Source organism: Pantherophis guttatus, chromosome 1 (assembly GCF_059756535.1).
Source record: "Pantherophis guttatus breed Tessera chromosome 1, ASM5975653v1, whole genome shotgun sequence".
Lineage (NCBI taxonomy): Eukaryota > Metazoa > Chordata > Lepidosauria > Squamata > Colubridae > Pantherophis > Pantherophis guttatus.
The window spans coordinates 328,341,911-328,368,648 of record NC_142063.1 but is presented as its reverse complement, the minus strand read 5'-3'; the positions used below and the strand labels follow the sequence as shown (position 1 = coordinate 328,368,648).

The 26,738-nt window shown below is 41.5% G+C and overlaps 1 protein-coding gene across 1 annotated transcript; it reads left to right on the top strand.

The window, feature by feature from the left end:
• Positions 1–4,379: 4,379 nt before the first annotated feature.
• On the top strand, positions 4,380–26,443 carry GAS2L2 (growth arrest specific 2 like 2). Its single transcript, XM_034420936.3, has 6 exons — positions 4,380–5,208; positions 10,041–10,279; positions 12,154–12,261; positions 16,029–16,125; positions 20,241–20,541; positions 23,124–26,443. Exons 1-6 carry the CDS (start codon positions 4,851–4,853, stop codon positions 24,979–24,981), a joined length of 2,961 nt encoding a protein of 986 aa, XP_034276827.1. The 5' UTR covers positions 4,380–4,850; the 3' UTR covers positions 24,982–26,443.
• Positions 26,444–26,738: the final 295 nt, after the last annotated feature.

Below are 26,738 nucleotides of genomic sequence, written 5' to 3'. Positions count from 1 at the left end.
CCACACATCCAATCAGGTACCATCCGGAACAGAAGATACCTCCTCATGCTTCTCAACACAGCTGCAGGGCACCATGGCCTTGACTTCCTATAAAGAATTTTATTGTGACTACGTATCTTCTTCCCTCTAGCAATCCCCCCTCCCAATTTCCCACAGTAGGATTTGTGGCAGGCCTGAAGCCTGAAAGCACAAAGGTAGAAAGATGGCTTCCAGGTCTGACACCTGGTGGAACAAGGTTTTCATCAGCTTCCTAAAACACCAGAAGGGAAAGAAGTAACCACTCTTCAAGAGGAGCTCTATTGGTGACTAAAAGCATTCTTATGCGGCCCTTGAAGGTTACAATATCTAATTGAGGGGATATCTAGTTAGTCTACCCTACTGGTCTTTATCAGCTAGGCAGATGCTGCTGGGAGAAGGTAGTATTCAAAAACGCAGGCCCTGAAACATGAAGGACTTTTAAAAAGTGGCAATCAGCATCTTGAATGTCCCCAGAAGCCAACTCTGAGTAGAGGTGTTATGTTAGTACCTTGAGGTGTGTCCATCACCGCTTGCATTCTGTAGCTTCCAAACATTCTTCAAGGACAGCTCCATGTACGGTATATTGCAATGATCCCGTTGAGAAATGACTTAAAGCATGACTTGACAGTGAGTAATACTAGCTGTTCTGGGAAAGCTTACAATTGGAACACAAGATGGAATTGCACAAAGGTTGTCTTAGCCACAACTGCCCCCTGCTCTTTGAACAAAACCTGCGAGTCCAAGCAGTTCCCTAGATTGTGACTCAGTTCTACCTGGAGGAAGGTTGCCCATTCAGAATTAACAATGGAATCTCATTGGGTTGAATCTTGCTGGTTTTGCCTCAGTCTATTTGTCTGCATCCAGATCTGGAAAACCTCCAAGCACCTTGATGGCACTTTGGCAGCATCACTTCTTTTCCAGGGATTAAGATGCACAGTTGGGTATCCTCAGTATACCGATAAAACCTCACCCTATGCTGCTGACAATGCTATACCCAGCAGTTTCATGTAGATATTGAATACGAACGGGGAGAGCATCAAATCCTGCACTACCTCCCTCCCATTAATGGGCCTAGGATTCAATGTTCCCCTCCAAAATTGTTCCATTGGGAAGGAGAACCAGTATACTACTGACCACACTCTTATCCTTGAAGACAACTCAGAAGGCTACCATGATCAAAGGTATTGAAAATGGCTGAAAGACCAAGGGACACCAAAACTGTCACACTATTCCTATCCTGATCTCACTAGAGCAGGGGTCTCTAACCTTGGCAACTTTAAGACTTGTGGACTTCAACTCCACAAGTCTTAAACTTGCCAAGGTTGGAGACCCCTGCAGATCACCAATAAGCATCGTAATGCTGTCTCCATAGCGTTTGCCAGAAACCAAGCTTGAACCCAGTTTGAAATGACTCCAGACCATCTGTTTTCTCCAGGGCCTTCTGCAACTGCAGCTCAACCAAAGGTGTTTTTTCAGCAGGCAACTGAACTTTTTTTTTTCTTTGCAGACGTTTCGCTTCTCATCCAAGAAGCTTCTTCAGCTCTGACAGAATAGTGAGGAACGGAAGGGTTTATATTCCTTGCAGACAGGTGGCCATTTGCATCCTTTGAGAGGGTTGTTGAAGCACTTGGAGGTTTATCTGTGTCCTCAGGCTTCTTCGATGAGAAGCTAGACGTCTTCAAAGAAAAAAAAAACAAGGAAGTCCAGTTGCCTCCTGAAAAAGCACCTTTATTTATTTATTTATTGGTCCGATTTATATGTCACCCTTCTCCGGAGACTCAGGGCGGCTTACAATGCGTTAAGCAATAGCCTTCATACTTTTGTATATACCTGCTTAGTAGGGCTTTCGGCCCTCCCCAAGCGGTGTTCTTTTTTATACAAAGTCAGCTTATTGCCCCCACAATCCGGGTCCTCATTTTACCTACCTCGAAAGGATGGAAGGCTGAGTCAACCTTGAGCCTGGTGAGATTTGAACTTGCAGTAATTGCAGGCAGCTGGTGCTACTTAACAGCACTTTAGTCTGCTGTGCCACCAAGGCTCTTTTGGGACAACGATGACCTGGATGACTGAGAATCTCTACAGACTTGTAGTTCAACCACTCTCTCCGCAACCTTCCCCCAAGTATTACTAAGTCAAGGGATGGTTTCATTCCCTCTCTCAAAGACACATTTACCACCCCATGAACCAGCTCATCCTTCACTCCTCCTTGCAGAATGTCACCCACCAGAACGGGCAGAGGTCCAGACTGCAAGTGACTGAGCTGATACTGCAGGAGATCCTGCCCACTTCCTCAGGATTCACAGGATCATAAAACCCATGCAGCAAGATAGACCTCAACCATCTCCTGTACATCCCTCTAACTGGCTTCAGACTTTGAGTTCACTCCAAGAAGTCTTTGAATTCTTCCAAAGAACTGACTTGGCTGCTGCATTTGATAATAATTGATGTTTCCAGACCAGGCACATAAACAGTTTTGTGCGAGTTATTGTCACATACTGCACTCTGTTTTTAAAACCATTTTCTTCAAGGAAGGGCATGGTCATCACATCAAATATAGTTGATAAAAGGTGCTCCGTTTCAGAAGTCAAAACTTCCTCAAACTATGTATTTCCTCTTTATGGGACAGCATAAAAATTAATCACTGTATTTTTCAGAGTATAAGACGCACCTTAGTTTTTGGGGAGGAAAATAAGAAAAAAGCTGATTGGCAGGTGGATCGGCCTCCTGGAAAACCCCCAATCAGCTGTTTCCAGAGGTGAATTTTAGTGACAGGTTCCTTGGTTGTGAGCTCTGTGTCTTGCTTTTTTTTTGCTTTTTTTTCCTGCCTCTGAAACTTCTGGAACTCCATTTCAGAAAAAACTCTTTTTTCCTTCCTCTGAAAGCCTCCGAAACAGAGCTTCAGAAAAAAAGCCTCTGAAGCTGTGTTTGGGGGCTTCTTTTCTAAAGCTCTGTTTGGGGCCTTTTTTTCTGAAGCTTCGTTTCTGATGCTTTTTTTCAGCCTCTGAAACCTCTGTTTGAGAAGCTGGGTAGGGCTACATTTGGAGTATAAGACGCACCCAGATTTTCACCCTCTTTTTGTTCTGCTCCAGCTACAGACCCCCCCACACAAAGTCCGTTCAAACCTTGGTTTACTAAATAAATCAGTCTTTTACAACAACGGCTGTTAATTAACTGTATTGACAGCCACCAAGAATTCAAAGAATAATAACTGAAAGCTTACCGTGGTTGGCAGAATGCCCAGAAGCAATTTGCAGGAAGCTGATAAGCAAGATAAGACACGAAGGTATGTGAATGAAGTTGTTCCCTGCAAAGTGCTTCAGTCGGTGTTCCTCCTTAAATAGGCTAAGGGAGTGGCCAATTAGCCCCAAGCCTTACTCTCAAGGAGACCTCCTCTTGAGGAGCCACTCCTGCCTTTTGGTAGCTCTGCGTGCCCGTGCATCGAGAAGAGGCTCCTCCTCTTCGTCCTCTTCGTCCTCTTCACTTAAGGGAGCTTCTGGAGGTTCTGAAGACCCTGGCTGAATCCCCGCTTCTGGCACCACATCTTCTCCAGCCTCCTCATTGTCCGATTCGAGTGCCAGCTGCACAGGCTGCTGGCGCAGCACCACACCAGCCTCCTCGCTGTCTGAATCACCTACTAGCTGCACAGGCCACATACGGGCCACAACACTTTTTTGGGGGGAAAAGATGCTTCTTATACTCCGAAAAATACTTAATTACTCCTCAATCAACACTAGATCTATTGCAAGAGACATTCCACAAGCCACATGTACGGTAGCCTCCGCATATACATAGCTAATTGTGGGAACCTTGCAAAAGCTGGCAAAAAGAATATCCAGTTCTTTTCTTTGCCTCCCTCTCCAGCTCAATTGCAGGCTAGATTGAATCTCATCCATAATTTACCTGACTCTTTTGCTCTGGCTTGCTGGCATTCACAGCTAGAAACATTTGGATACAAAATTTTCTATCCCAACCCTACAAATGGGATGTATGTTGGAAACCAAGCAGGTCTTAGATGTTTGCCACCCTTCCAAGTATGCCATTGCCATGCTATTGCTTGGAAAATGTCAAGAAGAAAACAATAGATGTCACCTGTACTGTTTTTTGCAAACACAATAATGCTGGGTCGGTTGAGGTGTAAATGTGTGCCTGTCTCTTATGAATCAGTCAGAAAGCAAGAATGTCAATCAACTGATAACTCCTTTTACTTGTGTTTCCAAGAGTCATTTTCCCCCTCCTCCCCACGTTCATAGAGAGTGTTTGTTCCAGCTGAAGCAAAGCGACATTTGATCTATCAGGGTTAACAGGGAGTGTTTTGTAGAGAGCTGCTGTCACCAAGGAGAAGAGATCTTCAAAGTGGAAACACAGGAAAACACTGATCATGGCACGCTAGGAGATTCTTCCTTTTCTGGATCCTGCTCCCAAAATTCTAAAAAATCCCCTTATGTGCTTAAAATTGTAGAATAGCTGAGACGTCTGGTTTAAGAGGAAAGCAAGGGTTCAAGCAAGTAGCCTCCTTCTAAAGTCGCTGATCGCCTGAAGACACCAAAATGCTGAGATGGAGATAATCTTGAGAAGATCTCTCAGAAGAGCATAAGGAGGATCTACCTACCTGGGTCTTTCCTGATTCTGTGAAATCCTGTGAAGGACAGGATAGGAGTGGGAGATGGGTATGTAAACCTCGTCTTTAAAAAGATTAATGAGGTGGGTCCTTAAATGCTATAAATGGTTGGACATACTTCTAGTGATGGGTTGAACAAGAAGAAAACGGCTAGAACTCTAAAAACAGCTCAGCGGATTACAGACAAAGCTCCATCAGAGATTCTGCCAGGAAGATGTCAGGGATTCAGGAAGCCAGTGTGCGAAGCATTCGCCCTTACAAGACTAGCGAACAATACTTGTATGCCATGAAGGAGGACTTGGCAGAATGGCTTAAGGAACTCTATGATGTCAGCATTGATGTGCGATCTTTTCTGGATGTCCTGGAAACAGGCGTCCTTCTCTGTCATCACGCTAACAACATCACCCAGGTAGCCAGAGACCTCAACCAGGAATATCCAAGTTTGGGCAAAAAACTCCAACTTCCTATATATGGTGTAACCTGTAATGATTTTGCTCAGCCGGGCACCTTCCAAGCTCGAGACAATGTGTCCAACTTTATTCAGTGGTGCCGAAAAGAGATGGATATTAAAGGTACACAGATTTGAATTGATATATTGTGCAGTGCTATAAGACAGCATTGCTAAAAGCAAATTGTTTGAATGATTAAAATGTGGATACTTTTTGCTTTCCTTTCTTGACTTTCCTTTTTCATTCCTTGTGTTTTGTCTTTTCTATCGATTTGTTGATCATCCATTCAATTGTTAGCCATATCTTTCTAAAATCCAAACTCAATTTATTTAGAACATTGCTTGACATGCACGTATCTCTCATTCTGTTAGAAAAGAAACGCAGAAGATGATTGAATTCCTAGTGTTCCTCTGTCCTCAGATTTGTTCTGCAAATTTGGCTACACTTACTCAAATTAATGAAAAGAGAAATAACATCCTCACAGTCTAATTCCCTTCCTTGGCCTTTCACCCTTATAATGCACTTCCATTGTTGGTTCCTTATTAAATTGGTTGTTGCCATCAGAAAGAGCAGTGTTTGCAGTTCAGGATAACACCTGTGGATGTTTTAATCAGAAATTAACCCTCCTTAAGTTGTAGATATAATGTAAATCTTCAAGAATGGAGATTTAGAAAGTCAGTTCACACATAGTTTAAGTGCAGGTAGAAGCTAGAAGAGCTGAAAGGGTAAATTTGAAAGGAAGCAATGTTTAAATTGTGTGGAATTTTTACCTGTATTGTGTTTTAGCTGTCTCTGCTTCCTCTGTTGCATTTTTTCCCTTTGACAAAGTAGAGGGGATGAAATGTTTGGTACCTTGCTCCCCCCATTTTAATAGAATGATATATTTATAATGTATATTGTTTTGGTGTCAAACTGTTGATTTCTTCTGTTTCTCACCATACTTTATATGGTGGTTTCAGTTGGTTTTTTTTAAAAGACATTTTAAAAAATGTTTTTCATGCCAAGCAGTGAACAATTGTGTGAGTTGCAATCCCGAAGGAGAAAGAGTCAAGATGTTGGCCACCATCATGTGACGGAAGCCCTGATCTCTTTCTTATTTGTGTCACATACATTTCCTGTTAGGAAGAAATAATGAGAAAAGCGGAGCATTCTAAGGCATTTAAAGGCTGGATCCTAAGATCTTCACTTTCCATCGTATATACACCTGAATAGGAAAGCAATTTGCCTTTTTTTGCAACTGTTCTTTCATTTTGTCGTTGTTTGGCATGAATATATATATATATATGTATGTATAAATATCAAATCATTGTGTGAACAGTGTGGCACCTGGGTGTCATACATTCTAATACAAATAAAACTAATCAAATTAATCATAATCCTTATATTCAATCCGCTTATATATTTCTAATAATAATACATACTTATATTAAGTTATAGACTATCATTGTTCAATTATTCCACATTTTCTCTTGTTATTTATGATATAAAAATGTATAAACTAATATCCCCCTTTTCTTATTTCTATCACTTATTTTAGCTTTTAATCATATCACCCTTTGTTAAAAGACTTTTTCTTTCTTTCTTATCTAACTTCTAATCATGTCACCTACTTAAAAAAAAGAAAAAAGAAAAAGGAGAGAAGAGAGAGAGAGAGAAGGAAAAACAACTCAGAACAACAACAGAAAAGAAAAATCATCCATCTATCATCTCTTTCCCGCTTCAACACTTTAATTGCTATGCTTTAGAAGAAAAATAGGAAAAAAACCACTTCCATTGGCTCTCTCTCACTAGTCTACTGGACAGATTTGTCCAGGACTTAGAACAATTCATGGAGGACAATACAGGAGTCAAAGCTATAGCAGTCATAGTTATGTGGAGCCCCCAGATTCAGAATCTGTGAATAATACAGATAGCCCTCAACTTATGACCACAACGCGGTTCAAAATTTATGTTGCTAAGTTAGAAATTTGTTAAGTGAATTTTGCCCCATTTTATGAATTTTCTTGCCACATTGGTTAAGTGAATCACTGCCGTGGTTAAATTAGTAACATGGATGTTAAGTGAATCTGGTTTCCCCGTTGACTTTGCTTATCAGAAGGTTGCAAAAAAGTGATCACATGACCCCGGCAAACATCATAAAAGTGAGTCAATTGTCCACCATCCGAGTGTAAAACATGTGACCCTGGGGAGGCTGCAACGGTCATAAGTGTGAAAAATTGTCATAAGTCACTTTTTTCAGTGTCGCTGTAACTTTAAACAGTCATTAAGTGAACTGTTGTTAAGTTGAGGACTACCTGTACCAAATGGTTGAAAACTACCATGAGGAAAGCCTGCTGAGTTGTCAAAAACCGCTTGGCCATCAGAGGTGTCAGAGTTAATTAGGGCATTCATCAGGGCCCTGTCAACAGGAGGCAAATAGATCTCAACTAGAATCATAAACATTTTGTTTGTTTGTTTGCTTGCTTGCTTGCTTGCTTGCTTGCTTGCTTACTTACTTATTTGCTTGCTTATTTATTTATTTATTTGCTTGCTTGTTTGCTTATTTATTTATTTACTTATTTGCTTGCTTGCTTACTTACTTATTTGCTTGCTTGCTTGCTTACTTACTTATTTATTTATTTGCTTGCTTGTTTGCTTATTTATTTATTTGCTTGCTTGCTTACTTATTTGCTTGCTTGCTTACTTATTTATTTATTTATTTGCTTGCTTGCTTACTTATTTGCTTGCTTGCTTGCTTATTTATTTATTTATTTATTTGCTTGTTTGCTTACTTATTTATTTATTTGCTTGCTTGTTTGCTTATTTATTTATTTGCTTGCTTGCTTACTTATTTGCTTGCTTGCTTGCTTATTTATTTATTTATTTATTTGCTTGCTTGCTTACTTATTTATTTATTTGCTTGCTTGCTTACTTATTTATTTATTTGCTTGCTTGCTTACTTATTTGCTTGCTTGCTTGCTTATTTATTTATTTATTTATTTGCTTGTTTGCTTACTTATTTATTTATTTGCTTGCTTGTTTGCTTATTTATTTATTTGCTTGCTTGCTTACTTATTTGCTTGCTTGCTTGCTTATTTATTTATTTATTTATTTGCTTGCTTGCTTACTTATTTATTTATTTATTTATTTGCTTGCTTGCTTACTTATTTGCTTGCTTGCTTGCTTATTTATTTATTTATTTATTTGCTTGCTTGCTTGCTTACTTATTTGCTTGCTTGCTTGCTTATTTATTTATTTATTTATTTATTTGCTTGCTTGTTTGCTTATTTATTTATTTATTTATTTGCTTGCTTGCTTGCTTACTTACTTACTTATTTATTTATTTATTTATTTATTTATTTATTTATTTATTTATTTATTTATTTATTTTCTATGGCTGCCTATCTCAACCAGACTCAGGTCAGCTTACCACCCCAAAAGTTAAATCAATTTTTATTTTTTAAAAAACAGTAAAACAATAAAAAAAAACCATTAAAAATATATATATATATATAAATGCACACATAATCTTCCTTGGACTTTGTATCCATCGGATGATCTGGGCAGCAACATCTATGATTCATAAAAGTGGGGAAAACATGCTGGCTGCAAAGGATGGTAGCTGTTATCCAATCAATGTATTGTAGATAATAGCTGAAGGGGAAAAGCTACATTAGCAGCCAGAACACAACATTCAAAGTGGGTAGGTCATGTATGGCTTTCTCTTTGGTTCAGCTCCAGAAGAGCCTTTTTTTTAATCTGCTTGCCATTTATATCAGATTTTATTATATATATATTTTTAAAAGGGGGCTTCATACGCAGAGCAACATCTGCAATAGCCTGTTAGATGGAAGACATGATGTGGATTTTGTTAATATTTAATTCAGAAGAATGGTAAAGAGCCTCATTCTTCTTCAGCAGAAGAATGGCTTGCAAGCAGACAGTTTAGGTTAATAAGTTATTATTATTATTTTTAATTCTATGCATGCCTCCCTGAGCATTTTTTTGGGTACATCCAGTGGTGGGATTCAAATAATTTAACAACCGGTTCTCTGGCCTAATGACCACTGGGTGGCGGTGGCAATGGTGGGCGTGGCCAGGGGTATGACAGGCAGTACTCAGCCTCCTGCACCCACTGGGAGCAAAAACGGGTCGTGGGGGGGTGCGCCCCCATGCCCCATTTTGGGCCTAGTAAGCCTCCCTGCAGCCTCCTGGGAACAAAAATGGCCTGTGGGGGGCCCACACTGCACTCCCCACGCCCTGTTTTGGGCCTAGTAGGCCTCCCTGCACTTACCTGGGAGCCAAAACGGGGCACGTGGGGACTCCGGGAAGGGGCAGGGCGGGGAGGGGAGAGGAGGGGCAATCAGCAATTTAACAACCAATTCACCTGAACCAGCCTGAACCAGCTGAATCCCACCACTAGGTACATCCCATGTATTTTTACCATACACTTATTGTAAAATTAATCTTTTGCTCCAATTCAATGAAACCAAATAATTCTAATATGATACACAATAAATAAATGAATAATTCTAAGAATCAGTACATTGGGGTTGGATTCTAGAAAAGGTGTTTGGGGCAGAGTAACATACAGGTTAGTCCTTGACTTATGACCACCGTTGGGACCGGAATTTCCATCGCTAAACTAGGCAGTTGTTAAAGCAAGTTGTGCCTGATTTTACAATCTTATTCTGCCATGGTTGTTAAGCAAATCACTGCGGTTGTTAAGTGAATCATGCAGTCATTAAGCAAATCCAGCTTCCTCCATTGACTTTGGTTGCTGTGAGCCGGTTGGGAAGGTGGCAAAGATTGATCACAAGAACGCCCCCACCCAAGGCCCTGCAACCAAAGCAAATCCATTGAGTCGTTTTGTTTCTCACTCAACTTTCCTGGGTTTCCATCTCTGCTCTGAGAGCATCTTATAGCAATTCTCCTTTCTTCTTCTCGCTGAGTTCGGCCTCTCTGTTGTCTTTCAGAGGTCCTGATGTTTGAGACGGAGGACCTAGTCTTGCGCAAGAACGAGAAGAACTTTGTCTTGTGTCTTCTGGAAGTAGCCCGGCGAGCTTCTCGTTTTGGCATGAGCGCTCCTGTCCTCATCCAAATGGAGGAAGCCATTGAGGACGAGATCCGTGAAGACATGAACCTGCCACCAGATGAAACGCTTCTTCCCCGGCCCAAGAGGGAACCTCCTAACTTCAAGAATCTGGATCAGATGGTACGAGCAGTTCGAAAACACGTAAAAAATGCAAGTAGAAAAATAGGGACCACCTTTGGTGGGAAGGTAACAGCGTTCCATGGGCTTTTGCCATTTAGTCATGCCGGCCACATGACCACAGAGATGCCTTTGGACAGCGCTGGCTCTTTGGCTTTGAAACGGAGATGAACACCATCCCCTAGAGTCAGGAACAACTAGCACATATGTGCGAGGAGAACCTTTAACTTTAGACACATGTTATATGTGAAAGCCAGGATGTTTAAACTTAAAGGCAAACTCCAGAGGATCAAGGGCAGAAGGTTTATTAGTGCCACTAAACACTTTCTCCACACTGTCTCCAACGTCAGTATCCTTTGGGTTCATAGGTTTTTTTTTTTATCCCTCAAAATCCTCAACCTACGAAATTGGAATTTGTGGAGAAGTCTGGTAATAACTCCTAGGATTCTATTTTAATTGATCATTTCACTGTCTCCCATAGAAGGCATGGATCCAGCTGACATTTTCAAATGGGGGCTAGTGACGAGCTCCCTATTTAAAAGTCCGTTTAACAAGGAGTAGTAAGGCTAGATGGCCTTGGCTGTTCCTTATGCAGAGTCAGACCTCATTGGCTGGTGAATGAGAGACCACAAGGATTTACTGGGAGTCAGGTGGCATATAATTATTATTAATCACTTAAAACATTTGGGTCAACTGCAAATTGTTAACTGCTAATAGTTAACTGAGCAGATTTTTCCCCAAAAAACATTTCAGTGCAAACCCATTACCCTGTTTTCCCCAAAATAAGACCTCCCCTGATAATAAGGCCAATCGGGCTTTTGAGTGCATGGCAATAAGGCCAAGCGCTTATTTCAGGGTTCAAAAAAATATAACACAGGGTCTTATTTTCGGGGAAACACAGTATATTATTATTTGCACTGCTATTATTTTAAATATTCTGCAACACCTTTGGCTTATTTTGGTTTCAATAATACAGACATAATTGCCCTTTCTCAGTTACACTGTGGCAATCTAAACACACCAAGGCTGGATTTATATAGATAGTCATTGACTTATGACCACAATAAAGACAATTTCTTTTGTATGTCACAACACTCGTAATTGAGGATTGTCCATCTCCAGAAGTAACTGCCCATCCAGAAAGCTCCCACAGGGTTACATGCTTAGGTGATGTTGCCTGATAGGATTCAGATTCGTTTTGTTCATTCATTCATTCATTCATCACATTTCTATACTACCCATCTCAAATAAGTGGCTCTTGATTCTGCTTAGTTCCCACTCTGCCTTAGAGATACATTAAGGACTCATTTTTTCCTTCTGGCATTACATCTGAATAAGCACAAGCTGCTGGGTGAGATTTTTTTTTATTCCCAGTGCTTAGGCATTTACATGATGTTGTGAATGGTGTTTCAGTGCAGAGCACACACAGAGGTTTGGGGCGGGGGGGGGGGGAACAGGCATACTGGAATTTCAGGAAGGCTGGAAACGGACCCGTTTCTGGCCTCCAGAGGGCTTCTGGAGCCTGGGGAGGCCATTTTTGCCCTCCTGGAGGCTTGAGGAAAGCCTCTGGAACCCGGGGAGGGCAAAAATGCTAGGCCACGCCCACCATGGCAACACCCACCCAGCAACCAGGCAGAGAACCCCTTGCTAAAATTTTTGAAGCCCACCCCTGGTAAGGACTACCTGTACACTCATAATTTGACTTAATTGGGTAATAGGGTTCAGTGGGTAATTATGTAAACAACGCAAAGTCTTTTTTTTTTCCTTTAAAATTATAGTTCTGGTGGGGTTTTCCAACTTCAAGGCAGGTTTACCTGATGTCTTTCATTATTAAGATCTTTATGATTTTTTTCCCCTTTCTTCTGCTTTCCCTGAAGGTCCAGCACCTTGTAAGCCGGTGCACCTGTCCAGTTCAGTTCTCTATGGTCAAAGTCTCGGAGGGAAAGTATCGCATCGGTGATTCCAACACTCTCATATTTGTTAGGGTGAGTCAAGCTTAAACATTACCTTTCAGGAAGCAAGAATTTTACAGAACATCACATGTTGAGCTCTTAGGAGTAAAGATCTGCCTGGTGCCAATAGCAACCTCCTTTCATGAACAAACAAATCTTGAGACTCCAGTCTGTCCATTGTGCTGAGAAAAAAACAACTAGCATTTCCAAAATGAAAGCAACCTAGACGTATCCTTCAATACAGAGGTGTTCACAGGGTAGGGTCAAAAAAGTCAAGATGGTGACCAAGATGCTTTTTTCAAAAGGCACTTGGACTTTTTTGTTTTTTCCTTGAAGATGTTTTGCCTCTCATCCAAGAAGCTTCTTCAGTTCTGACTGACTGGAACTTTCAGCAGTTTCAAGGACATTCCATACCCATTTGCACCCTGATTTAAGTGATCCTGAAAGCACAGATAAATCCCCAAATGGCCTCAATGATTCTCAGAGAGAGCATTTCAGTGGTGGGTTGTTCCTGGTTCAGTCCGGTTCTTGCAAACTGGTAGTAACGGCGGTGGGAGGCTCTGCCCACCCACCCGGACGTCATCATGAACGATCACCACAAGTGCAGAAGCTCAGGTGCTTCCGTTGCGAACCAGTAGTGGAGGTAAGTAGAGCCCACCCCGGAGCACTTACGACCAGATGACTGCAAGGAACATAAATACTTTCATTCCTACCATTCAGTCAGAACTGAAAAAGCTTCTTGGATGGAGAAAACAAACAAACAAACAAAGAAAATCCAATTGCCTTTTGGATAAAGCACCTTCGTGACAACCATCACCTGGATGACTGAGAATCTCCATAGACATTCAAGATGGTGACATCGGTGGTCAAAGCTTTGCCTTCAATCTACGAGATACATTTTAAAAGATGCGGCTTCAATCATGACTGCCCTCTTGACTTTTTTGACCGAGGTCTGAGGACAGCTCTGCTTCACTTGCTCTCATCCACATCCACACCCAACACATGATTTCTTTTCAAAGCATGCATCGGTTTTGTAGATCACTGAAAAGAATTAGCAAACCAAGGAAATGAAAGGCACGAAATAAGAAAAGGAAATATAACTAAATCTATTGTATCTCTCCATTTGTACTTTTATTCTCACAAATGTTTTGCTTTCACCTTACACCACCATCTTAATGCACTCAGCAGTCTTCTTCTACTGCAAATGCAAAACCTCTTGGCAGCATAAAACCCCACTTGCCTTCCTAAATTTTCCTTATTGTCACTTCTCATAACCTGCCCAGCGGAATTATGCCAAGTGCTTTCCCAATATGCTTAGCAAACTGTTCTTCTGTTGTTTTTACATTCATCCTTTCTACCTTTTTCCCAATGAGCCCTCTGCTTGCTGTCAACCTGCAAAACAACTTCAGCTGAAGCCATGCTTACCAGTAGTGGGTTCCACTTACTTTTGCTACCGGTTTGGAACTGTGAGTGCGTGTGTGGCACTTCTGTACATGCGCAGAACCTTCTGTGCACGCGCAGAGTGTCCGTGATGACATCTGGGCGGGTGGGCGGTGTTGTGACCAAGGCCCAAGTAGTGATTACCAAACACAATTCAACAAACTTATTTTATTAAAACAGCTGAGAATTAATTCATTCTCAGCTTAGTCCAAAACAAAAGGCATTACTTACTCTTTTCATGTATTCAAATTATGTTCATACTTCTACCTGTTACCTTATATATGCTTGACAAATAAACTTATAATTATGATTATGAAAGAACCCAACGGCTCATTGCTGCTCTTTTAAGCCTTATGGGAGGGGCCAATCATCTTCTGGCCTTACTCCTGAGTTGTCCTTTTTTCTTCAGCAGCTCTTGCCTTCTGGCAGCTGTTCGCATGCGTACACTAGGAACAGGCTCCACCTGTTGTGGTCCGCCAGCATAAGGTATTTTATTGCGGTTAGAGGAATGGAGGACCCTTCTCGTAAAATATCTCTGGACTCTCTCAATTGTACTTATGTCCGATATCAGTGCGGGTTCCAGACAGATGAGCTGTATTCAAGAATTGGTCTAGCAAATGTTTTGTATGCTCTAGTTAGTAGTACAACATTACCAGAGAAGAAGCTACGCAAGATTAGGTTAACAACTCTTAATGCCTCTTCAGCCAAAGCAGTTTTTTTAAATCTCCATCAAAGTCATTCTGCCTTTCCTCTATCTCTTATCTGTTGGTTTCATTCCTTACAATTATCTTTTTCCTCCTCTACTGCTATTATATAGTGTGTTCCTCTTATCCTTATTCTTTGCAGCATCACCGAACAACAAAGAGTAGGCTCGAAAGGTAATTATGTTTTAGACGTTCAACTGTACTACTCTTGAGTTAGTAAATGTATTAATTCATGTATAAATCACATTTCCACATCAAAGAGTTCCAGTCATATTGGTAGAGGTCAAAGGATCAACTAGCTCAGCACCCTGTTTTCATAGCACTCAATTAAACATCTTTAGGAAACAGGGCAGGATCAAGAAAATCTTCCTCTGGTTACTGGTATTCAGAGATAAATTTACTTCTGAACTTGAGAGTTCCACTACAAATGTAGCAAGCAGATGAATTTATCTCACTTTTAAGGCCACAATAGACAACCGGTGACTCCTTGGCTCATCATTTCAGAGATATTTCTTTACCGGATTTCTCAGTGCCTTCAACGGTCAAAGAGCTTCTGATGCACTTGAAAAATAATTAAAAATGAGGGAGATATTCAGAGATGCATCTGCTTTGAAAGTTGAATGTTGAAACTTGAATGTTGAGCTGTATAGGTTGTCCTTGTCTTATAACCAAAATTGGTGCCTGGAATTTCTGTCATAAGTGGTTGCAATCATGAGTTTCACTCAATTTTTACAGCGATTATTAAATCACCATGGTTGTTAAATGATTCATATGGTCTTTAAGCAAACCCAGTTTCTCCAATGGACGTTTTTTTTTGCTTTTTGGTGATTTGGCTTGTCCAAAGTTTGCATAAGGTGATCACGTGACCTTGGGACACAGTAACAGTCATAAGTATGAACCAGTTGCCAAGCATCTGAATTTTGGTCACATGATCACGGGGTTGCTACACAGGTCATAACTGTGAAAAATAGTCATGAGTCACATTTTTGAATGCCATAGAAACTTTGAAGTTTCGCTAAATGAACTGTTGTAAATCGAGGACTACCTGTAGTCTCTACATTTGAGGTGTTTTGGAAATTATCCTTCTGTGGATTCAAAGAACGTGACTGAATAGGATATCCATTTGCATGCAAGTCTCTCAGGAGGCTATTTTGGGCTCAGTGCTACATTGTGCCATGTGCAATTAGATGGCAGCTAAGACTAATTTGAAATTTCTAATTCACTAATGGTGACTTGGATGTTTGCAGCTCAAATATGGACGCTCCCTTCCCAACCATGGAGAAAGAACTTCCACCAAGGGATTGTGATGTCAGCCAATCCTATCAATTAATTCATTGGCGGTGGGGCGGGGGTGGCTGGAATTCAAGTCTATTCCCACTCCCTCCAGTAATCCTGTTTAATCAATTAACAGTGTGTTATTAACCAAAGGACTCAGCTGTTTGCTTAGTCAATTATTTGGGTAATGGAAAGTAGAAAACCAGGGCTTCCAGGAAGAATGTGCAAAGGGAGGTTCCAATCCAAGGGGGGTGGGTGAGCCTTTGTTTTAAAGAATAATAGATGGGTGTGGCACTCTTCAAAAAGCTGAGGATGGCTAAACTGGCGTCTGATATCACGGAAGAGGTGATTTTTGCTCACACATGTTTTTGGTTGGTCTAGATCCTGCGGAATCATGTGATGGTCCGAGTAGGTGGTGGCTGGGACACCTTGGAACATTACTTGGATAAGCATGACCCATGCCGATGTACTTCACTCTGTGAGTCCATTTCTATTCCTTTTTAGTGTAAAGTATGACTTTGCTTGCCATTCTAAGTTTAGACTCTAAGAATGGCATCCATCAATCATATCTGAGTCTTTTTTTTAAAATCCATAAATAGTATCTCTGCTCTGCAAAAAAGATAGGATGCCTCCTCTTATGACATTTCTCTATTTTAAAAGTGCATCCGTGTACTGCAGATATCTCCTATCGTGTTTTCCCGAAAATAAGACCCTGTCTTATATTTTTTTGAACCCCGAAATAAGTGCTTGGCCTTATTTTCGGGGAGGTCTTATTATTTTGGGGCATGTGGAGCAAGAAGGGGCTCCTCTTGTCATCTTACTTGATTTCCAGCTCTGTCTCCCTAACCCTAACCAGAGGAAATGGCGGGGACCGGCTGTGTATGTGTTTAAACATTTTTGGGGAGGGCTTATTTTCAGGGGAGGGCTTATTTTAGCACATGCACTCAAAAGCCCGATTGGGCTTATTATCAGGGGATGTCTTATTTTAGGGGAAACAGGGTAGCTGGCATGAGGCAAGACAATCTCTAGATTTAGAGATCCTACTTGCATAGAATCACATGAGTATTCTTGGGTTATAACTCTAGTTTAGTGGTGAAATGCTACAGGTTTGTACCAGTTCGGGCAAACCAGTAGTGAACCAGGGGGGATTTCACCACTACTCTGGTTGCAGTTATGGCATCAGATAATCCTTGAGTTACTAAAAGTCTGTACAGATTCTCAGTCATCCAGGTCATGGTTGTCCCAAAGGTGCTTTTTTAGGAGGCAACTGGACTTGTTTTTTCTTTTGAAGACGTTTCACTTCTCATCCAAGAAGCTTCTTCAGTTCTGACAGGATGGTGGGGAATGGAAGGATTTATATTTCTTGCAGACAGTTGGTAGACATATGGAATATAAATTATATAAATTATAAGGAATATAAATCCTCCCATTCCCCACTATCCTGTCAGAGCTGAAGAAGCTTCTTGGATGAGAAGCAAAACATCTTCAAAGAAAAAGGCAAGGAAGTCCAGTTGCCTCCTAAAAAAGGATCTTTGGGACATCTTGAGTTACTACTGTAATGGAGCCTGCCCATTATGGTTATAACCAGGGGTGGAATCCAGCAGGTTCTGACAGGTTTTGTGGAACTGGTAGCGGAAATTTTGAATAGTTTGGAGAACTGGCAAATACCACCTCTGGCTGGCCACAGAGTGGGTGGGAATGGGGATTTTGCAGTATCCTTCCTCTGCCATGCCCACCAAGCCACGCCCACCAAGCCACACCACGCCCACCATGCCACGCCCACAGAACCGGTAGTAAAAAAAATTGGATTTCACCACTGGTTATAACTCATGATGGTTGTAAAATATGACCGATCCAATTTCATGATTTTTTTTTTTTGGGTGGCATCCTGTAAGCAAATCTGTCGTCACTAAGTGAACTCCAGAGTTGTTAAAGGAACCAATGGATCACTATGGGCATGGTTTTGCCAAAAACGAGAGTGCTGGTTTTCAACAGAACTTCATAAAATACGATCATATGACAACAGGATACTACGAATAATGGCCACAGGTGTTCCTAATTGCCAAGCACCTGAAGTGCAGTCCTGTGACTGCAGGGAGCCCTAATACTGTAGCTGGAACTTGGAATCTGGGTCATAAGTACCCTCCAAGTAAGACTGTTGGAAATTGAAATGGTTGCTAAGCTACCAGTTGTAAGTTGTGGCTGTTAAAAATGGCCAAATTGACTAGTGTTTTCCTTAACAAAAGGTTAGTGACCTAGTTCATGCCTTTTCAATTATACTAAAAGCATGATGAGAAAGTCTCAATTGACTAACATCATGGTGAGCTTTGGAGGTCGATATCTATGGGCCCATCCTAATTTTGACATACAGTACAACTTGGCATGTAAAAGGAATAAATGGTAAAAAGCCTGAATGAAATGAAAGAAGAACAAAAAGATGTGTTGTATGTCTATGAAACTGGAAGCCATTCTGGCTAATGTATGATCTCACGGAGTTGATAATAGGCAGTGACTGAAAATGAGGCTTATTGAGACAGAAAAGGCTAAGTTGTATGTCAGAAAGCATACAGTCATGTTCATTTAGATTACTGTGCAATTTATGAAAATAGGATTTTTAAAAATTAATATCGTGATGAGTTTGGAGAAAAGCCATTCTGAATGAATGTAATGTAATCCCAAGGGAAACACAATCTTGTTAGTTGATATGAGAGGAAAGACTGCAGAAAAAAAATAATGATTGGGCCTTTGGAAGTCCCAGGAACGAATGAGAATCGTGACCGGAGAATGCCTGCTTAGAAACAGGGGCTTTCAAATAGGGGATTGAAGCAAAGTCTCTTAATAAAGATTAAGAGAATTGGTGAAGGATGTAAGGCAATGAGAAATTCTGAATTAGAGGGTCCATTATTTGCTTGGTGTCAAAATTCAAGAAAAAATGAACATGGAAGAAAAGAAAAACAGTTCAAAGAAACTGGAATGAAATTAGAACGTCTGCTGGAAGAGAAAGTATGAAGATGTATTAGAAATATAGATTAATTTCCCAAGAGAATGAACGGAAAGGGAATCTACAGAAAGAGAAAGTGGAAGCTGCTTTGAACCGAGTGGAAATAACTGAAGCAGGAGGAGTTACTCTATCAGAGATGGTATTCAGCTGGTTCGGACTGGTTCACCCGAACCGGTAGCGGAAATCACGGGTGGACCCGCCAACCCGCCCCGGCTCTATGCCTTCCTATTTAGGCACATTTTTGAGGCCGGGTGCATGTGTGGGAAGCCCAGCACATGCGTGGACGCAGGGGTGAAATGCTACCGGTTCGGCTCCCATTCTTTGTCCCTGCTTCTGACAACCTAGCAGTTCGAAAGCATGTAAAAAATGCAAGTAGAAAAATAGGGACTACCTTTGGTGGGAAGGTAGCAGAATTCCCTGCGTCTTTGGCATTTAGTCATGCCAGCCACATGACCATGGAGACATCTTTGGACAGCGCTGGCTCTTCGGCTTTGAAATGGAGATGAGCATCGCCCCCTAGAGTCGGGAAGGACTAGCACATATGTGCGAGGGGAACCTTTACCTTTACTGTATTTGTACTGTAACTAATGTCATGACCACTAGGTGGCAGCAAAGATACAGAAAACTATTTTGCTATCTAGTGGTTATCCAGATTTTCACAGTCCATAGCCTTACTTTGAGTAGAAATAAGCCAGTTTAAACCCCTATCCCGTCCCACCCAGCAATTCTGCATTGCAAATATCTTTAACTTTCCATCCTGATCCCTTTTACTTTAAATAGGTTCCTTTGAAAACATCTACAGGCTACATTTGCACAATGCTTAATCTGTACAAATCCATTTATTTATTTATTTATTAGTCCAATTTATATGCCGCCCTTCTCTGTAGGCTCAGGGCGGCTTACAATGCATTATAGCAATAGCCTGAATACTTTTTTGTATATACCTGCTTATTAGGGCTTTTGGCCCCCACCCCCCAAGCGGTGTTGTTCTATACAAAGTTGGCTTATTGCCCCCACAATCTGGGTCCTCAATTTACCTACCTCGAAAGAATGGAAGGCTGAGTCAACCTTGAGCCTGGTGAGATTCGAACTTGCACTATTTGCAGGCAGCTGGCAGCTAAATGCTAGCACTTAACAGCACTTCAGTCCGCTGCACCACTGAGGCCATTGTCTAAATCTGTATGGTACCCAACACATTAATTCAGTGGGTTGTTAAAATACAATGAGAGTGAGAATTCAAAATGGCTTCTCTCTTGCTTTCCAGCCTCCATCCTTCTACAAAAGTAAAGGTCGTTATATCCCAACAGTATAGTTTCTGACTGTTGCTTTGAAACCAAAAAATGACCAAAAATAGTCATATTTCCTACCCATTGCTTTGGTAATAGAGTCTTTGTGGAATTAAAATGGGACTATGTGCCACCGTGTTTATGAGTTTCCTGAAAGCTGGCAACATCAGGGAAGAGATAACTGGGTTAATTAACTCCTTGGCCTGACATAGGACCCTAGAATCCCAGAAATTGTAGTGCCAAAAGTTCTACACGGCTCCAGGCGTTGATATGCTAAAGACTTTGTTGTTACTGCTTTTTCCGCAGCTCACAAGCAGGCCTTGAAGATGGCCAGTCCTCAGAAGATGCAGGCTACTCAGGTTCAGCATGAGATCACAGCCCGTTTAACACCCAGGAAAGACAGCTGTAATAAGTCTCAGCCTGCCTTAATTGTGAGCAGATGCCAAAGTCCATTGCCCCCAGTAGAGTGGAGCTCCTATCAGCCTCACAGTTTAGGTTCTGGATGTAAGAAAGTTCAAGCATCCTCAAATAATGGTGGCACCAAGAAAAATGAAGGACCACAGACATCCCGGGATCATTCAGAACCCAGGAAAGCCCCGTCAATAAGGTAATAGAAGATATCCACAGAATTTGTTTCCAAAATGGTTTTTTAGTTCTGAGCAAAATTTCTAAAATTGACTAGAGGTATTGGAGTAATGCAGTGGTGGGTTTCAAATTTTTTTACTACCGGTTTGTGGGTGTGGCTTGGTGGGCGTGACATGGCTTGGTGGGCGTGGCTTAGTGGGCGTGGCAGGGGAAGGGTCCTGTAAAATCTCCATTCCCTCCCCACTCCAGTGGAAGGTTACTGCAAAATCCCCATTTCCTCCTGATCAGCTGGTACTCAGGAGGCAGAGAATAGATTGGGGTGGTCAGAATTTTTACTACTGGTTCTCCGAACTACTCAAGATTTCTGCTACCAGTTCTCCAGAACTGGTCAGAACCTGCTGAAACCCAACTCTGGAGCAATGGGATGGTTGACAAGGCACCTTTTCTATATTTTCACCATAACACTCTAGGTTAGCCTAAGAGCTATTGATGTGTCCAAGTGTTTGACTGTGTAGACCTTCTGTCTCAATCATCATGACTTTTGTAATAACTTTACCCTTTGAAAAATCTTGGCAATAGATGCTGCCTTTTGTCTCTTGCATATCAACGATTGATTATCTGAATCCTCCTGCAAAAATCATCTTGCAGAGAAAGGAGCTTCCGCTGTTAAGGGGAGCGGGTTTTAATATTAGAAAAGTTGCAAATACAAGGATTGAAATCTGAGCAGCAAGTGATGGAGAAGTCTCTTGCGTAAGACCTGAAGTACTGCTGCCAGCTGAAACGTTAAGTGATGTCAGCCTTTGCTGATGGACTAAAAGTCTCACATTGTCAAAGAATGATGAAAACTGTGATCAAAATCTTTTCTAGGGTACACAGTTGGCATAACTGATTTGACAGACCAATGTTCTGTTGCAGTACACAGAAAGCAATGCACTCCTTGTTGGCTGTAAATAACAACAAGATAGCAATAGCATTTAGACTTGTATACCGCTTTACAGTGCTTTACAGCCCTCTCTAAGTGGTTTACAGAATCAGCATATTGCCCCCAACAATTTGGGTCCTCATTTTACCCACCTTGGAAGGATGGAAGGATGAGTCAACCTTGAGCCTGGTGAGCTTTGAACTGCCAAACTGCAGGCAGTCAGCAGAAGTAGCCTGCAGTACTGCACTCTAACCACTGCGCCACCCCAGGTCATATTCAAGATTCATTAGCCTGGTGTGCCTTTTTGCCCGAGTCAAAAAGGTAGATTAATACCTCTTTATTTATGCATAAGTAAGGAGAGGCCTCCATAAATACAAGGTGAGGAGTCCCTTAAGAAGGCAGAAAATCACTTTATATACAGTTCAAGATTTGGAATGTGTTCTTTCATTGGTTAGCATCATTTGACTCATCTACCATCTAGCAAGCCTGCTCAGTAGCTTTATATGTAATGTAACATTTCATAGCATCCCATAATATTCTTAGCGTGATCCTATTAATGCTCATTGTCATATTCAGGAGGTGTGTTTTCCACATTATAATGAGGCATAATGAGTTACAGATCCTAAAGTTCAAATCTTTGTGATGGCCTTGCCTCCAGCCAGTTTGAACGGCGCACATCACCAGGGAAAAAAGTTGAAGTCAAAGCACTAAAAGGTTTATTACATGCAACCTATGCACAAGAATCTGATCTACTAGCAGTCAAGCCAAATTGGCACTAGATAAGAGAATAGACTAGACTAGAATTCTTTATTGGCCAAGTGTGATTGGACACACAAGGAATTTGTCTTTGGTGCATATGTTCTCAGTGAAAAAATAAAATATATTCGTCAAGAATCATAAGATACAACACTTAATGATAGTCATAGGATACTAATAAGCAATCAAATCATACTAGGAAATAATAAAAACAATGTAAGTTGTAAGGCTACTATCCAACATGGATATAGCCATAAGTGGAAAGAGATAGGTACTAATAAGGATGAGAAGAAGAATAGTAATACAGTCTTATTAGTTAATTTGACAGTGTTGTGGGAATTAGTTGTTTAGCAGAGTGATGGCATTTGGGGGAAAACTGTCCTTGTGTTTTGTTGTTCTGGTGTGCAGAGCCCTTGTGTTGAGGGTAGAAGTTGAAACAATTTATGTCCAGGGTTAGGGTTAAGGGTAAATGGGTAAATGGAATAAGGGTAAATGGAATTCACAGGGGGCTGGACTTTTGTAGGTGTGTAGCAATTCCAAACCTATGATGCATTTGATTCTGCCCTGCTCATCTTCTACAGATCAGTTCTTATCAGAATCCACATGCCACATGGATCAGGGGTCTCCAACCTTGGCAACTTTAAGACTTGTGGACTTCAATTTAGCTAAGCTGGCTGAGGAACTCTGAGAGTTGAAGTCCACAAGTCTTAAAGTTGCCAAGGTTGGAGACCCCTGACATGGATAATGTTCTGTTACTTCAAAGAACTAGAAACATTAATTAAAGACATTCCTAGTTATTGAAAACGTTCCTCAAAGAGGCCTCCCTCTTCTTCTGCTATCATCATAGCGTACAATATGTAATATCAGTATACACATGCAATACTTATTCCCCAGTTTCATAGCTGTGGACCATTTTTCTTTTTCAGAGCGAGGGAACGATCCGCAACTCCATCCCAGAAATTTCTAGGTACAGGAGAGAGGTTTGGATCCAAGCAGACGGTTTCTACACGGAGTGGGAGAGAGACATTCCGTGTCTCGTTGTCTTCTCAGCAAAATGGGAGCATGGAGAACATCTCACACGGTTTGAAATATTTCTCTGGTCCGAGGTCCAAAAGAGAACCTGGTAGGATTGAGACAGCAGCAGGAAATCTGAAAACAGAAATGAAGAAACCAGGACCACTGGGAACAACGATACGAAGGGATGAGGCATTTCAGCCAGCAGGAAATAGCCAGCGAGTAGGGAATAATTGTTCACAGATATGTTCTACCAGCCCAGATAAACACTTTAAAACCTCCTACCAACAAACTGTTAAGGTCCCAATGGAAAACTTACAGAGACAGCAGAAAGGGACTCTTGTACATCATTGGAGGAAAGATTCAGTAGCTCAGCTCTCTTCATCCCCAACGAAACACCCAGCCCAGGTTCAAAGAGAGGATAGTTGTTTAAGGACCTCAGGAAATGTTGGCTCACTTTTCTGCAGGCCTCCGACTCCTAGAAGGAATGAGGTTTATCAAGGACTATTTAGGAATAGTGATCCTGATCCTGCCTTGGCCAAAAAATATCTTCAGTTGAACAGCAAAAGAATACCCAGGGATGAGATGGGTCCTAAAGAGGAACAGAATAAGATGGGCAGCATGGAAGCTTTGGGTTCATTACCTTCTCACTTAGGGATTGGAGCCCATCCCTCGGACTTGGAAGAGAAAACAAAAGAGAGTCAGGCATTGCAGGGGCAAAAAAATATCCTGAGAACTTCTTGTCAGTTGAGCCCAGGAGATACAAAAGAAGAGCCCTCTGTGGAAAGGGAACGTGTCTACACACCGTTACCTATTAACATGGCTGAAGAACAAGCTTTGTATAGAACTTTGGAAGAGGAGATTTTGTCCAATATCAAGGAGTTGGAAGCAGATTCAGAGGACAACCATCTTCCTGGAGAGAACCAGTTGGAAGAGTTTAGAAAGGACAATGACCCAGAGACAAACTCCACAATGGTAGGTTGTAACCTTCCCAAAGTATCCGTTCCTTCTTTGTCCCTTTTGCAAAGAACCAAGAAGATCTTGACTTGTAATGGAGGCGTTCCACGTAGTGGCGTTTATGTGCCAGAAAGAGACACAAGGTTGCATCCAGCAGGCCTCCATTATGACAGTGTGATCGAAGAACTTTCCATGGCCCTCCATCTGGAGCACATGGGAACTGACCTCTCTTCTTCCTTTCCAATCAATTCATATTTGCTGAATGGAAGCCAGGACAAACAAATATTTGGGGAAAGAGAAATTCCACATGAAACCCCTTTAGTGCCTGAAGCGAAGGAGGATAAGCCACCCCATGCAAATAATGGAGGATGGACAGAGGTTAGTGAGAACGGTGATACCCCTCAAACATTGCTGAGTGAAGAAACTCCCAAACCTTCAGAAAGTTCTGTTATTGCAGAGACTGTGCAAAGTAAACCAAGGAGAACTCTGAAAAAACCAGAGCGTGTGCCGTCCTTTTACAAGCTCAAGCTACGCCCCAAGATCCGTCCACGCAGAGACCACCGGCCTGAGAAGAAGCCTTCAAAGATCCCCACACCAGTGGCATACAGATACGCCCGAAAAGCAGCTAGCACCCAAGGCCAGAGAAAAGCCCACAGGGCCAAATGTCAAACTAAGAATGGCCCAGCTACGGTGAAACAAGAGAGCACTGGAAACACAAAATGTGAGCACAGCTTGTCCTCCACACAACATGTGCAACTGAGTCTGACAGAACAGATAATGGGCGCTTTGGATGACAAGGAAACCTGGCTGTGATTACAACTGAATATACAGTTGTAATCTTTTGATATGCTTAAATCCCATCGTTCTTCAAAATTTGCAACCAGCAACCTCCATCTCTGTGAGAAGGGTACACTTCAAAGATATATAGGTAGTCCTTGACCTAGGACTGCAATGGAGCCTGCCCATTGCAGTCGTTAGTCATAATGGTTGTAAAACGAGTCAGATTTGATGACCCTTTTTGCCGCAAACACTGCTGTCATTAAATGAATCAATGGGTCACAATGAGCACAGTTTTGCTGAAAATTGGAAGTAAGTGCCAGTTGCCAGCAAAACCGTAATAAAACATGGTCGTGGGATCATGGGATGCTGCAGATGACCATAAATGTGGCCATGTCGTCCAAGCGCCTGAAGTTTAGTCACGTGACTGTGGAGGGGGCCTAACCAACAAAACTTTGAATCTGGGTTCTAAGTAGCCCAAAGGGGGTAGGTCCATTGTAACATTGAATGGTCACTAAACAACTGGTTATAAGTCAAGGATTACCTGTATACCTGGACGTCAGTCAAGGACTACCTGCAGAACTATATGCTAGGTATATGATATGTTGAATCACAAGGGAAGGACACCCTAGCTTCTACTTTTTTTGTTTCCTGAACACTTTCTGAAACTTGATTACAGATACTTCACTTGTACTACTGAGGACTAGAAACCTTTCATATTCTTAGGGTTCCACATCGCTGGATATTTGCGCAAAGAAAAAAAGACTGCTAGAGAAATCTATGCCTGTTGATTGTTGCGTTTTCTGCCAGCTGAATAACTACTATTGATCTGGTTTGATTTGATCAGATTCATGATGACTCTTGGGGTCATTTTGTCCCTCTTTCCACAACATATTATCAAATCTATTCCTGGTTGACCTGCTGGATCAGCCCTATATTCCTAGTTGTCAACCCTTTGAGGCAGACCAGTCTTGAACACCAACATTATGAAAACTAAGACTACTTTTATGATAGGGTTATAGTAATCGAATCTTGCAATTCTGATTGTGCCTCCCCCCCCCCATCTTTATCCTAACGAGACCTAAGGAGGGTTAAGTCTGAGGCATTTTTTTCAAATTACATTTTTGCTTTGGATTCAGATTTCTTTTATCTAATTGTTACTTTGACTGTGGGTCTTCTTCCCACCCCTTCCTCAAGGTTATTCTCACAGCACATTACATTGTCCCACTTAAAATAGCCTATGCATGTGTGAATCTTCCAGATAATTTGGAAAAGGATATGTTGGTTTGGAAAACTGGAATTTGCACATCTGGAAGATGTCTAGTTTTTAAAAGGGTGGCTTGAAGCAGAAATGTGTAACCTTTACTGGACCAAATGTTTTATTCGTCCTTTTAATGGCATAAGGGGAATTGCATTCCAAAAACAGGGCAGGGCCAGGAAAATATATATTTGATTGTAATTAAAATGATATTAAATCTCATTAAGACATTTAATAGAATGCATATATTTCATGATTTATTCTTTGTGGATTCTCAGCACCTCGAGCACCCCAATGTATCCCAGTCCCTAAAGCATCCTGACAGTGTTTATTTTCAGGTACTTGTCAAGCCTACAGATGATCAGCACTAACTCATCCTAAAAAACCCCAAAACAGGGGTGTCAAACTTGATTTCATTGTGTGTGTGTGTGTGTGTGTGTCCAGAAGGGCGTGGCCAGCTCAACATCACTTGTGTCGGGGCAACTGTGGTACCCAAGTGCTAAGGTAGGACTTCTACACACTTTTTGTCTGTTTT

What these genes read in the sequence shown, in the direction of transcription:
- GAS2L2 (XM_034420936.3), top strand. Translation starts at nt 4,851, where the DNA reads ATGTCAGGGATTCAGGAAGCCAGTGTGCGAAGCATTCGCCCTTACAAG. An exon ending in TCAAGAATCTGGATCAGATG is followed by an intron (nt 10,280 to 12,153) that starts GTACGAGCAGTT and finishes CTTTCCCTGAAG; the next exon opens with GTCCAGCACCTTGTAAGCCG. An exon ending in AGGAAAGCCCCGTCAATAAG is followed by an intron (nt 20,542 to 23,123) that starts GTAATAGAAGAT and finishes TTTCTTTTTCAG; the next exon opens with AGCGAGGGAACGATCCGCAA.